The 15,122-nt window shown below is 34.0% G+C and overlaps 1 protein-coding gene across 1 annotated transcript in view; it reads left to right on the forward strand.

Moving 5' to 3' along the window:
- Window positions 1–14,742, forward strand: part of LOC128232811 (homeodomain-interacting protein kinase 2-like) — a 36,262-nt gene extending 21,520 nt beyond the window's left edge. The window contains exons 9-13 of the mRNA XM_052946557.1: window positions 1,689–1,901; window positions 2,348–2,448; window positions 2,631–2,939; window positions 5,360–6,037; window positions 6,322–14,742. Coding sequence (XP_052802517.1) covers window positions 1,689–1,901; window positions 2,348–2,448; window positions 2,631–2,939; window positions 5,360–6,037; window positions 6,322–6,649 — 1,629 coding nt within the window. The 3' untranslated portion in view covers window positions 6,650–14,742. The remainder of the gene's footprint in view (window positions 1–1,688; window positions 1,902–2,347; window positions 2,449–2,630; window positions 2,940–5,359; window positions 6,038–6,321) is intronic.
- The last annotated feature ends 380 nt before the right edge of the window (window positions 14,743–15,122 follow it).

Raw genomic sequence — 15,122 nt, forward strand, 5'->3', positions numbered from 1 at the left:
ACTGGTATGTGTAGCTACATGTACTGGTATGTGTAGCCACATGTACTGGTAATTGTAGCCACATGTACTGGTATGTGTGGCCACATGTACTGATATGTGTAGCCAAATGTACTGGTATACGTAGGCACATGTTCTTGTATGTTTAACCACATGTACTGGTATGTGTAGCCACATATACTGGTATATGTAGCCACATGAACTGGTATATGTAGCTACATGTACTGGTATATGTAGCCACATTAACTGGTATGTGTAGCGACATGTACTGGTATGTGTAGCCACATGTACTGGTATGTGTAGCCACATGTTCTTGTATGTGTAGCCACATGTACTGGTATGTGTAGCCACATGTTCTTGTATGTGTAGCCACATGTACTGGTATGTGTAGCCACATGTACTGGTGTGTGTAGCCACATGTACAAGTATGTGGAGATACATGTTCTGGTATGTAAAACTACATGAAATGGTTTGTGCAGACACATGTACTGATATGTGTAGCCATACATACTTTTTTGTAGCCACATGCATTGGTACGTGTGGCCACATGTTCTGGTATGTGTGGCCTCTTGTTCTGCTAGGTGCAACCACATGGACAATGATAAGGTTGTAGATCAACATTTTGTAATGAGTTAATAATAGTCATGACAGCAGAAACATGTGGAGAAGATGAAAGAATGTCTGTGATGGTTGGTTAAGGTTTGCCAATTTCTCTTGCATTTTACAGCATGTGACCCTTAGGGCTTGGGTTTGGTCCCTTTATTTCTGAGATAGCCACAAATTCATATTAGTGTAGATTGAATGGATAATCTGCTTAGTATTTAATAGTCTAGCAATGCATAGTATTCCAAAGGGCTATTAATAATATCTTATCACGTGTTTCTTGTCCGGATAGAAATATAGTGTTCCCAACCAAGCAGCATGTCAAAAGCACATGGCTGATCTTTTTTCTTGCAAACCTTATATTATCAATATGTGGAAAAATTGATGCAGAAAACACATTTGCGTATTTTTTTGCCAAAAAGCGTTTGTCAGGTTTGTTAACTGACGTCTCGGCACATAGTTACAATGTCAAATACTTAATAGTTTAATATTTTTAATTGTTCCGTATCGAAGTGACAAAATGTAATTTTCGTTTACCATATGTGCTAGATGGGAATTTTCGAGCACGGCTAAATTCACCGGAAATCCATTTCTGGTGTGCAAGAATACATAGATTCTTGACTTTGATTTGTTTGTGGCTATCTAGAACAAGTTTGTGTGGCTATTATGAATAGAAATGTACACTTTTTGAAGGGATATTTTCATACTTTTTCCATTGCATGATTTAACAAAGACATAACAAAAACTGAATATTGTATTCAGATTTCACGTTTCACATTTTCTGTCTGAGTTATTGAATCACAATATTACTGACTATAAAGCAGCACCTTTATTGACATTTTAAGTGAAAAAACAATGTGTATAAATTATGATGCAGGTGAAAAAGTAATAAACTGAAAGTTTAAGTCCAACTTAAGCCTGATAAGAAAATGCTATTGTATTATGCATGGTGTGAATTTGCTTCATTTACTGTAATAGAATTATCTCACAGACTTTGCAATGGTAGCAAACAAATAAGGTGAAAAAAATGAGGGGGACAAGTACGTGATATTTGATGTAGCATTACCCTGAGTGTCATATATCTACAGAGCGCTCAGATGAACGCATGGCCAGGTGGACAACAGGTGCTTGTGGCCCCGTTCCAACAGATCCCAGGCCTGACAGCAGGCACAGCCTCCCAGCGGCCTGTCACCCAGCAGATTTTGCCTGACAATCTTGCTGCCCACCAACACATGCTCTCAGACAACTGGAGACAGTCATTTGTCCTGGACGGCTTTGATCAGGCTTCGCTCGCACAGCTGGTATGCAATACTCTTTGTTCTCAAGTTGAAAGCTTAAAAACTATGTGCAAAGCTGATATGCCAGACTTATGTATGTATAATGAACATTTCATTTTGTGTGATGGAACCATTTCTTACAAGTATACAGTATTTGACATTTATGGTATCCTTGGATCTCAAGGACACAAAATATCATGGAGGGAAACCAGATCATTTGTCCTGGAAAGATGCAAAAATATTTAAGCAAAAAATCCATGTGGAACCAAAAATACCTGTTAATTTCAAGCAGAAAATTATATAACTGTAAGACTAAAGAAACACCGTAATATGTGAAATTCTTGATAAAACAGGCTTAAGTGACAGATTTTCCTGACTTCAGGAACGGGCAAATTTACAATTCCTGCTGTCCATTTCCTTCATGGAAATTTAGTGAGTGACGACTCTTAATTATTTCTACCATGTTTCAGAATGCGCAGTCCCAGGCATGGAACCTTGGTATGATGCCATTTGGCCTTGCAACAAGTCGCCAGTCATCCTCCCACTCCAGCAAGAGGCTCCCAAAGCAGAGGTATCATTGTACAAATAGAGCTTTAGAGTCAAGCCGCTTAGTTTTTAAAAACAGAAAACAAGTTAATTCCACTGAGACCATAATATTGCCATAATGAACAAAATCTAATATTAAGTTAAATTGTGTGAAACAACGCTCCATATTTTATGGTTATACTGAGTATTAATTTTATGCATTTACAGAGTGACAAAAGAGCAGGCCTCCACACATCTTTCCCCAGTAAAGAAGCGAGTGAAGGAGAACACTCCGCCACAGAACTACAACAACAATCACAACAACAACAATGCCGCTGTTGCTGGGACCCGTAGTGGGGTGGTACCTGCAGTAGACACTAATGTTCCTGCCTCTTGGGCCGAGCCACCTGTGAAGTATGGTTCACGGCGTGACCACCGACAGACCATAGTGATCGGAGACTCTCCTAGTCCGTCTGTTAGTGTGATCACCATCAGCTCCGACAGTGAAGAAGATGAGGAGAATAAGGCTGTCAGAGGGTATGCACCTTATGTCTGTGAAATTCGTAGAACATCATATACAGAATAAGGCACTTACTTTTAGCATAACTGGTAAATCACAAGATTCTGAAGCAAAATAATGTTTAACAGCATTAAACATACAGTGGAAATACATTATGTTGAAGCCATAGGAACCTTGATAAAAGCTTTCCTTAATCCTAAAATCGACCATGTGGCACATCTCTATGCATCCTTTCACATGATATGACATGTTGGCTCGGATTGCTCAGTGTTACTTTTTTATTAGTTTTCTTACAATTATATATGTTTTCCAGTATTAAATTTATTCTGTTAATTACAGTCATGAAACACGGATATCTTGCTTATTTTTCGGAGTATTAATTAGAGCTCAAGATAAACTGCATTTTTGCAGTTGAAGTATAGAAAACTCAATCATATACATATGTACCAGAACTACTTATGTATACAATAAGCATCACACAATTTGAAATTTAGTGGTGCATAAACCCAGTTAACCATTTTGGCATGTTTTTCTTTTAAACTAGTTTTAATCAAACGTCATTGGTCGTTGACACTGAAAAACCGAAGTGTTTTTCAAATCTTCTTATATTTATTATACTTTATCAGGGTTCTCAATATGTTTTGGTTGAACCGTCTCAAATAGTAAAGTAACCGACCAGCTTTTACTTATTCTAATGAAAATTCATTTAGTTTTTCAAATTTGAACCGGTCCTATTGCCATTTGAACCGTCCATTTTGGCCGGCAGCTGGTTCTTATCGAGAACACTGCTTTATAGAAGTAGAGTTTTCAGACAAGACTGTTTTGGATATGGGAATGATGTCAAACCACATCGTGGCAAATGAAATTGACTTGGGTTTTTATTCATATGAAAGACATTTTAAGGCGAAATACTGAAAACAAAAGTGTTTCAGGACACTGATAAGAATAATGTTGCCAAGTAACGGAATTTTCAATGGCTGTTAAAGAATGTAAAAGAGCAAGATTACCAAAAAGGTTGTGTTAGGTAACTGATTGCAAAGCTCATAATGATCTTGGCTTATAGAACATTTTAACCATGGAAATGTTAAGGTGACAAGTGATGGATGAACAAGTATTCATATGTACTATACAAATCACCATCTGGTTTTCAATGTAATGTATCCATATAGTCACAGGTAGGAGTTTTCTTACTGTGAATAACATTTTGTTGAAAGTACCGAATTCATCCCAAAACAAGTGGGTATCGAAAAATTGAATACCCAATTGATATGCTGTTACCCAATTAAACTCAAAAGTGGTGGTTAGCTACCCAATGGACTTCAAAAGTTATTTAAAGATCTAATTAATTTTTATACTTTAATGTTTCTTATTTCTATCCACAATGCCATGCTTTGTAATAGCCTCATTGGCGGGAGTGGAATCTGTCAAAATAAGAATATGTACTTCACAAATTTCTGGCTAAAGTTAAAATAAGCCTTGGTCAAGTTTCAATTCTAAGTTCATGCCATAATGAGTAAATTTCCATGCGTAAACAGATAGGTCCATGAGAACTGTGTGTTTGATTTTGCCTCAAGACATGGAATATTCCATGTATTGTAAAATTTGAACAATCACATAAGAAAAACACCAACATTGAATATATATGTTTATAAACCAATTTATGGTCATTTAAAATTGCTGAAATTATAAGACCTCTTCTGTATTTCTTAACTCATACACATAAGCAGCATCAAACTATTCTTTTTCTACCAGCTTACAATTCTTTTTTTTACAGGCTTACAAGTTACATGTGCCTGTTCCTTTACAACACAAATTACCAACTTAATCTATTAAACTTAACAATTATTCACCAAACCATAATTATCATTTTGTAAATATTTATCTTACATCACATACAAGAAGGGACAAGCTGCAAACCGTTATAAAATTTGACACATTTTGCCTGTTTTGCACCATGACATAGCTGATGAATAATGTGAGAAATTAGACCCAAGGGACCGAAATATCACTTTGTCATTGAGAAACTTGGCTTTGATGTACAGAAATTGTCTAACAATTGTTTTTAATAGAAATACGAGGAAAAATCGGGACTGGTCAAAAGTTTGATAAAGAAAGAAATTTGAGATGTCAAAGTTGAACATTAAGAATGTTCATTGTAGGTGCATTCTCATAGTTAGATCAGGGATTTAATTTATTATCATAGTTAGGTCAGGGATTTAATTTGTTTTCAAATTTTAAAATAAATTTGTATGAACTTAACAATAACTTACAATGAATTGAAAAATTTATGTTTTCTTGCTTAACACTCCCTCCAAGACTGGCAAGATTCAAAATCTGCAAACAATTAGTAGTTTCAGAGTATCTATTTCCCTAACCTGCATATATTAATCCTATATTCTTATGATCTAATATGTTATTCATTGGTGTCTATTTTTAGGCAAATAAAAGAGAAGTTGACTGCTGGTCAGTATCTGCCAGATCCTGCCTTACTTGACAGAACAGCAGTAGGGGACAGTTTCGACACTTCTACAGCCAGGAAGAACATCATCAGCCATGCAGCGGCAGATGGCCTCACCTCGAAACACCAGGTGATGCTCACACCTATCAAACATGAGGACATTGAGACAAACATGTTGAATGACGCCTACTTGTTTGGAAGTCAGCTTGGAGGGACATCAGTGGATGACACGGCTGCACTGATTCCTCCAAACATGAGAGTGAGCTCGACTAAACAAGAAAAAGTTTCGCACTCGCATGCAAACACTGGAAAACTCAGCAGCCATGCATCTAGACATCAATTGACTGACAAATACAAGGACCACAGTCCCCGGCATGATATGAGAGCTTCTCTGGAGATGGAGAAGAATCTGTTAGCAGCGCAGGGGAAGCTTGCCTATGTGTCGCCAACTGTGAGGCAGAGCAATAACCCCAACAGGCATACATTTCATGGGTCTACCAGCCAGAGCCAGAAGCTCCCTACTTCTATGGGCAACCTTGGGTTTGTGACCAGACAGGCGGGAGGGAGTCTGTCCCAGCTCTCTCCTGCCCAGCCAGGCTTGCAGCTAGGCCAGCCTGCTGTCCTCTTCAATACTGCCCCTCAAGTCGATCTGCACAGGTAGTTATCAAGATATTTTTCTCCTGTAATTACCTTTTCCTGATTGTAAATTTAATGTCATTTGTTTATTTTAAGAGTCAAAACAATACATAAATCTTTTTTTTTTGTATACTTGAACAGATCATATTTTGTTTACATTTTGTAAATATTTCCAGATACAGCTTAACAATATATTGATTTTGTGCATTATATGTATTCTATTCAAATGATTTATTTTATGGTGCTTGTAGAATGTAACATAAATGGGAGTTAAGAATAAATGTTGATGCGGTTTTACTATCCAGGCGACGTCAGGCTAGCCCGATTCACCACTACCTGTTACCTGCACACCAGCAACCTCAGATGGGCATCCCTGCTGCTATCAGTCAATTCGGGCCATTTTCCCCGACCATAGCACCACCACCAGCTCACCAGAGCCCACGACATGTGCAGTACGCAGCCCATCCGTTACCAGCTCATGTTCACCCAGTGCTGCAGACTACGTCATCGATTCCTGCAACATATCATTCACAGATTGGCCAGTATCCTGCCCTCAATACGTCGTCTGGGCTTTACACATCGTACCAGCTATCCCCCACAAAAGCAAGGCCTTACCAGTACTTTGCTGGATAAAGCAAAGTGTGACATTTTCTAGTGACTACTTCAGAATTCAAGCTTGTGTTATATTTGTCTGTGCTTGAAAAACACATCAGATGTTTACTTATAGTGTATTATTATTATACCTGTTAATATTAGTTTTTTTTCTTGATATTTAACTTAAATAACCTAATATTATTTTATTGTATAACCCAAATTAAGATATCTTAGCACAATTAATTTAACCTCTGTAGTCAAGAGTTTAAAAAGAGGTGTATAAAATATTTTTAACATGTGAAACTGTAGTTTTAAGTTATCTATTTAGTGTTTAACTGCCATGTAATGTATTACTTTTAATCATAGTTGTATATATTTTACTTTTCCCATTTTAAATGCTTGTGAGATTATTTGTATAAGTGTTTGCCTGAGCTTACTGCACGTTTTATGTACATGTTAGATATACATGTTATCATATGTAAATGAGTTGCTCCTATGGACACCTGTGATTGGTTACCTGTCTCACACAGAACATCATACCTAGCAAGTGCAACTTTTTATTCATAGCAAACTAGGGTAAATGACTTCATTTTCATTTTGTATTATAGGGATAGAATAGTATGCTAAATTGGTGAGTTTTTAAGTGGTTAGTTCGAATCAACAATAATTAAATATTTTATGGTTATATGGTAATTTTGTCCCAAGTTTTTATGTTTAATTTTGCAATAATGAAAAAAAAATGACATAACTTTTATGTTTTGAATTTTATTATCCAAATAAGGTCACTAATGATTTAATATTTTTATAACCACGTAATCAGATTTGTTCTTAAAGAGGTATGTATATAGGGCTTGTATTTGATACATATTTTTGTACTTCTGCTTTAACATTTAGCACTCTAGGTCTACTTGGAGCACTTGTATTATAACCGTAAACCCGTTTCTTAAATGGAAGGTGTTTCAACTATTTTAATTGTTATGCTCTGTGGTAGCCATCATTTGGGGTTGAAACATATTTTCTGTATATTATGCATTTTTTCCCACCATAGTGAAATTGTATCATAGTCATTTATAAATTGTACATAATTTTTCATACATTATATTGACTTACATCTGTTGTCTAAAATGGATAATAAGAGTGATTCGCGACTTTAAATGAGTGATTAGTAACTTTGTATCTATTTGATATGATTATTGTTTACAGACTAAGATTATTTGGACTGTAACATTGATTTCCACTCAAACAAATTAGTAAATTACTGAAATGGTATATTAAAGTCATGTTGGATGTGATTTGTAATTAAGATGAGGTCATTATTCATACAGCTATTGGAAATCTAAAATCAAATATTCACTAGTCTTGCATAAATTCAACTGTTGTTTGTATATAATGGGTGGTGTACATGCTTTTCATCAAATCAATGTTATATATTTTGTCAATGAATCATCAAGCAAGGGCATTTTAGAGCTGCATTAATCAGTAAATATTTAATTCATCACATTATTTTTTTCATCTTGGCTGCACTTGAGGACATTTCCATTGTAAGGTAGAGCAGTTCTTGTCTATCACAGTATTCCATTTTAATGAGTTAGCATTGAATGCAGTGGTTTAGCAGAAATTTAGATGTTAAAGGAGTAGACTGTGTGCTTATTTTCGAGACAAACTTCATGTTGTACATAATTGTAAAGAATGATCCCTTAAAGATTGTAAGGGACCAGGATTTTTTTCGAATGTGATACTGATAGGGTCAGAATTGCACTTTGAAAGATAAGGCATACTATGTTGGCCACATTCAGTATATTTATGTAGAAAACAGTAGATTTCTATTTTGGGCACATTTTGAAAAGGATTTGAACAAGACTTACTCTGCAAGGTATGTCTTCTTTGGTTACGAAATGATCATCTCACCTGTTTTTGGCTTGGCACTTTCATTTTACCTAAATTACAATATTTGGCTGTATAATTTTGAAGTTTTCACTTATCTATGATAGAAATTATTTAAAACGTTTCCGTCTTTATTTTGTAACCACTGATCTGTGCCTATACCGGTCTTGTTCAAACAGAGGCCACTGTCACACAGCAGAGCTCCAAACCGGTGGCTCAGCCAACATCTCTCTTCTCGTCTACACCAATCTGCCACATTCGTAATTCGCCTAGAGAATGCATTTCTCTTCATCATTTTGATACAATCTTAGCACATGTAGATTCCTTGTGTTATGTCTGACCTGTGTGTGTACGTTTTGGTAGTTGAAGTATTCATATTGATGTCTTTCATGATTGTTGTTGGTTTGTAATTACTTGATTTAAATGTAATTAAATGGTTTGGTGCACTTAAAAAGTGCTTTCTAGAAATATATTATATTAACATCCCCCATCTATTCAGGGAGTGTCGGGGTGATGTATTTTGGTACTAGGTTATAATAAACAGTTGTTTTAACATGGAATCAGTGCATAACCTGTCTCAGTTTGCTTTTTTGCCCGAGTTATTAAATGTAGGTGTATGTATTACATGTCGTCATTTGCTAACATCCCCTACCCATTTAGAAATGGTTTAACTTGGAATGAATGAATGAAATTGCTGCTATATTTTACACCCTTTGGTAATTTGTTAATGTTATACCAGATTCAAATGACTGGTATTTGCAGGATAAGCTTTGGTGACAGTATGTTTGTTCAGTTTTGATGAGACCATAATCATCTTGATTATGAATGATACGGGTATGACCATATGCACATAGTAAATGTGTCTTTTGTCAGAGTAATAGGCAATCCCCTACTTGTTGTTATTTGCATCATGGAAATATGCTGTTTATCAACAAATTTGTTTTCAAAAACGACAATAACATGATGAATTTTAATGAAAATGCTCTTTCTAAATGAATCCATAGCAATATCAAATAAGGCATTGACATTTCGAGACTGGACAAAAAATTTTAACGAACTATTGTTTCAAGCTGTTGATAGTTGATTGTCTAGTTAAATTGCAAATTATATTGTACATTATCCTACTGGGCAGCAGATTTGTAGTGGTGTATTCTTGTATGTTAGAAATAATTCCTGGTGTGTTCATTTTGCCATGTATTTATTCTCGGCACTACAGTGCCCGGCTTTTCTCAGTATTGTACAGTTTGTTGTTAATAATAAGAATAGTATCTCATTGTTAAGCAGTTGTAGCTAGTTATACTCATCTTTGTTTTTCATTGTCATTGTAAAGACCATTATACCATGCATTTCTTTTAAACATAGTCTTTATAGTTTATGATTCAGTATAAGTGAATAGACTTTGTTCTTTAGGAAGAACATAATTAGGTTTGTAGTCATTCACTCCATAAGATATAGCTATTATTATTTATGTACATGTAGCGTAAAGAAGAACAGTCATGTTTGTTTAGGAGACCTTAACTTGTAACACTAGCAGACTATCAAGTGTATTTGACTGTATTTGTGTGTTGGATCTTTTCATGTCTGATATGATGGCCTGAGCGCTTGCTAGAGTACTCTACCAGAAAATTAAAGGAATATTTTTTTGGTTAATATCTTGGCATCAGTTTCACAGATGTTTGTAGATTGTGCAACATTTTTAAGCAATTTTTTCGGCATTAAACAACTGGTCAGTCACAAATATACTCTTGTAAATGGAAGACATTCTCAAATGCCAAACTGTAGATGCTTAGCTTGAAACAGTTCAAATGTTTTTCTGTTAGTGCAGTCTTGGTGCTATTAGCTAACTATTTATTCTAGATTATGTCTTCATTCTTCACATGTTCTAGTGTTTGTAGTCAATTTGGGACAGGATTAGTTTATACTTAATTGCTTAAATATTTAGTTTCATTTTGTGTATTAGGTGTATTCTACTTGAAGTCTGTACAAACATCATTTTCATCTTGTTTTGACGATAATAAGATTTTGTTTTGCATGTAGATGTAGGTTGATATAAAATCATGCATGAACATATTATGTTAGCCTGTAAAAATCATTGTCCCCCAATGAAAAGGTTGTCTTTGCATTTTACCTCACAAATTTACTGTTTCTACAACTAATCATGTCAAAAGTTATGTGTAATCCTTTTATGTAGTAATAGTAGGCAAGGAAGTTTCAGTCGTTCTATTATGAGTTACTAAGTTTTTTGTCACAAACAGACTGTGAATTATGTCAGTATAGATGTCTCGCTGCATATTATAGCTTAAATAGTCCCGCCTTTGTTATCATTTCATTTGTGCTGTGTAGTGGAATGAGTGTATATAGTGTACTAGGTCTAGAATATAGCTGATTGAGATTATTACTAACACATTTTGCATTTAATGTAGTTTATTCTCACACTTGTTGTTAATCAGTTTTACATAATATTTATAGTTATTCCTTAAATTGAACATTTTTCATGTTTGTTTGAATTCTTTTATCAAGTTTGGGGTTGGGTGTGTAACTTGATTTTTATCAAATCCATTTTAGTGCATATTTGCATGCTTTTTAATCTAGAAGTTTGGTTTTATTATTGGTCTTACTTAGTTCCCTTTTTTCAAATTCCAGGCATTTTATATGTAAATAGTTTGCAGTTTCTTTTCACATGTAATGTTTATGTATGTCACCCATGTGATAGTTGTTGTGTCAGTTTTAAATAGGTTTAGTTGGTGTTGATTTAGTATGGTATTTTATTCGGAAGATTGTGTGTATTTTGTGCCATTTACTTGTGTGGAAGCTAATTAACACTTATAATTATTAATAGTCATAGATATAAGCATTCTTGTTGGTATTAGCATGTGTAACAGTATATTGTGTCTCATATAGTAAGTATTTTTACCAAACACCCACCATTTAAGCATTTTAATGCATTGTAATCACAGTCTGCACACATCAAATTATTTAAGCATCATAATTACATATTATGGTAGAGTTATCTATATTCATGTAGTTCATTATCATCGGCATCATCATCTTTAGTGCAATGGAGGTTTGTACAATCCAAAGATAGTTAAGCTCTTATCCATCCCATTTTTATTTTGACAACATCAATTGTAACATAGGAAGAACAACTACAACTTGTGGTTTCTATATGTATTGGACAAAACAAAAAAAGGCCTGCTTACTTAAAAGTAACCATCTTTATAACATTGTAGATGGCAACATATTTCTCCTTCTTTGTAGACCAAAGGCAACTTATGTTGATTGCCAATTCACTTTGAAACTTCTTCGTAGACCTTGTTTTGGAAACCTCCATTGCTGCACTTACATCACTCCATGATTGTTATCAATGTGCCTAAATCATCCCAGTCATTGTTGTTCACATCTATTGTAGATATATCATTATGCATCAAACCATTGCTCACATAAACGAAGCAAATATTTTAAAATTTGAAATGGATATTTTACCCTGTTATCTTAATTGCATCTTAATGAATAGTTTTATTATGCTGAACTTATTTAGATTTAGTCTTACAGAAGTCATTTTCATTGACCAGGTGATTGTTTTCATAGGAATCAGCCTTCATTTACTGTGTCACATATCATCGGTAGAAAATTTGAACATATTGTAAATTTACCATTAGGATCGCCCCAGACTATTGTACAATCCTTCTAATTTCATGGATTTCGTTGTCACATGTAGTTGGTGCTAACAGACAATATAACATGTGATGCTGTGCATTATCAAATATCTGTAAGTAGCCTTGATACCTTGTTAAATGGTAAGACTTAACGCTTCAATAGTCCCATAAAAAGATACCTACATATGCAGCAATAGGAATTCAGTGAAAACTTGTTAATTAAAACTTGTTAGTTAATTTTAGAGTCCTGTATTGGGAAACATTAGATATTTAACAGCTTTATTTGAACTTTGGAGAGAAAAAAATGCCAAAATAAAAATAATTTACATATCATGAGTTTACTTTTTGTATTGACATATTTTTGAAAACTATAAAGACTGTAAAAGCAATTTATGGTGTTCTCTATCTGTCTCCATTATTTCATTGATTTAACCAATCACTTCATAAGAAAGTGATAGTTCATTTTTTTGAATTGATAACTTTAATTTCTGCCTTTGTTGGTATATTTTGGATCGATGGGTATCATGTAGGCTTGTCAATACTCCAATGAAGGAGGTTTGCTTGCGGATGTTTGGTGGTACCAGCAGTGACTCATATAGGTAGTGAAGTGCTTTTGTCGCTGTTCAAGCAGTATTTCTTTTGCAATATAATTATAGTGTACAGTGTAGTTGAAATCATCTTCAAATATAAAGCGTCTCTCTGTAGGGCAATAAGCATTGCTAGGCATTGTTGATTAAAGGCATGTTATGTGCTGTACATTGTGTTTTGAAATTGTTGTGAATAGTTATGCAGATATCGTAATATAAACAAAAAAATACAGCTTAGTTGGATAAGTGCATGAGACCTCCTGAAAATATTCTTTTTTTTAAAATACCTCACAAATGAGCTTCAGTCTTAAAATTAATAGTATTTTGTTTGGCACTGCAGAAATTTACATTGCCTCATTTATCATTGTAACTTGTAACGTCAAATTCTTTGATCTCAAGCTGTCATTAGAATAGAAACAAAATAATAAACATGATAAGAAAAGGTTCCTGTTGTATGCTTTACTTAATATAATTCTAAGTGTTTTATTGTGATTTTATGAGACACTAGCACTGTTCACTATGCTAGATAAACAAATATTTTATCAACACAAATATGTTATACATGTACATCTCTTTTAGGAAGTGAAACAGAAAGCGATTTTTTAGTTTAAGGAAGTTGATAGAATTAGTCAAAATGAAAACAAGGAAATGATAATTGAACAGTTTCTTTATAGAAAATAGTTATGTATAGGCGCTTTATGTTTTTCTATTTTACCAATTACGGATTAATTTTATTTAGCAAACATTTTGCAAAATCTGCTTTGAAATGGGTAGTTTGCATAACTTCGTCATATGTATGACCTATTTTTCTTTCCAAGATAAACATTTTATCTCCATTTTTGCTGTTATTTAACATTCCATTTAAATTATTAACATATAACAAAAAAATAGCTTTATCACTTTTTAGATTTAAATTAGAAAAAAACAACATTAATTATGGGAGGTTTTATTCAATTTTATTTTTTTCATATATATTATATCAAATGAATTTTTGACACTATGGTACCTAATGCTTATATTCTATTATTGTTTCTATAATTTCCTCGGCACTTAGTTATCATTGTTACATAGCTTTTGAATCATGAGCTAAAGTATTTAATCTTTATTTAAACAGTTGTTGTATTCCATATGTTTTTGGTACTGTTAGCTTTTCTTTATCCAGTATCTTTGATTGGCTGTTTCAAAGGATTGTTTGTAACACAGCTGACTGTGGAAGCATCGAAAAATGTAGTGTTAACTGATATAGAAATGTGACTTGTTAAAATGGAGGTTGAATATTTTTACCAGGTACATTTATTAAGGATAAAACATTTTTGATAAAACAGTATGACTTAGGGTTCATTATTGTTGGTGAAAAAGCTATTTGATTTTCAGTGTTTATTTTTTTATAATGAATACAATTAATAAAATACATTAATTTGATTTTACTTATTGTAGGAAAATTCTAATAAATTGGAATATGTTCTGGCATTAAAATTAGCATTGTATATTGTAATTGATAAGAAATGGCTTGTATATTGATACAGTAGGCTGTAATATTGAGAAACGATACATTGAAATGTTCTGTACTTGGCTTTCACAGACAGTCTTGTGTTTATCTTGATGTGTGCAATACCTCATTCCTAACACACATGCTCCTTCCACCTGCTGGTCCATACCACATGTACATGTCCGCTCAATGTGATCCTTGTACAGCCTTGAAACATAGTAAATGTGGTTCAGTCTGCAGTCAGTAGCCTGGAGTTGAAAATGTATCTAATTATTCAAAATTATTGTACACCTTTCTGATAAAAATCAACTAATTCAAAATTAAAAAAAATAAATTTTTAGTTATAATTAATAATTTAATTATTGCCAGCATGCTGGAGAGAGCCATGTAAACAACGGTGGACCCTGTCTGCCCTTGTAGGACCTTGTGGATTTCACTTTCACATGTATCTGTAGCTATATTTTAATTGCCTGGGATCAATAGAAAAAATAAAATGGATTATATTCAGTCTATAAAGTGTTTTCTTGTTCTTTGTAAGCTGCTTGTGTGTTTAAAAAAAACAGGACTGGTGTTTTATGAGATTTTCATGAAACTAAACAAAAATGTGTGTGTATCCAGTATAATGTTGATAGCCAGAGTGATGACTATGGGAGTGTAAAGTAGTGCACCTAGGTTCCATGTGTGGCTGCACCGTTAGTGCAGAGGTATGACTGTTGACTTAGTTTCAAAAATAGCCTATAGAGTATTCAATATTGTGTCGCAAGTATTGGCCACAGTGATGAAACTTGACAGGAATGTTCTGCAGCATTTTGAAGACGTGCACCTTGTTTTTTCTTTGTGTTGGGCTGCACCCAGTATTTAGAGAGTTTTGGCCCTTAGTTAAAATATAGCCGAAA

This window comes from Mya arenaria, chromosome 4 (genome assembly GCF_026914265.1).
Source record: "Mya arenaria isolate MELC-2E11 chromosome 4, ASM2691426v1".
NCBI lineage: Eukaryota > Metazoa > Mollusca > Bivalvia > Myida > Myidae > Mya > Mya arenaria.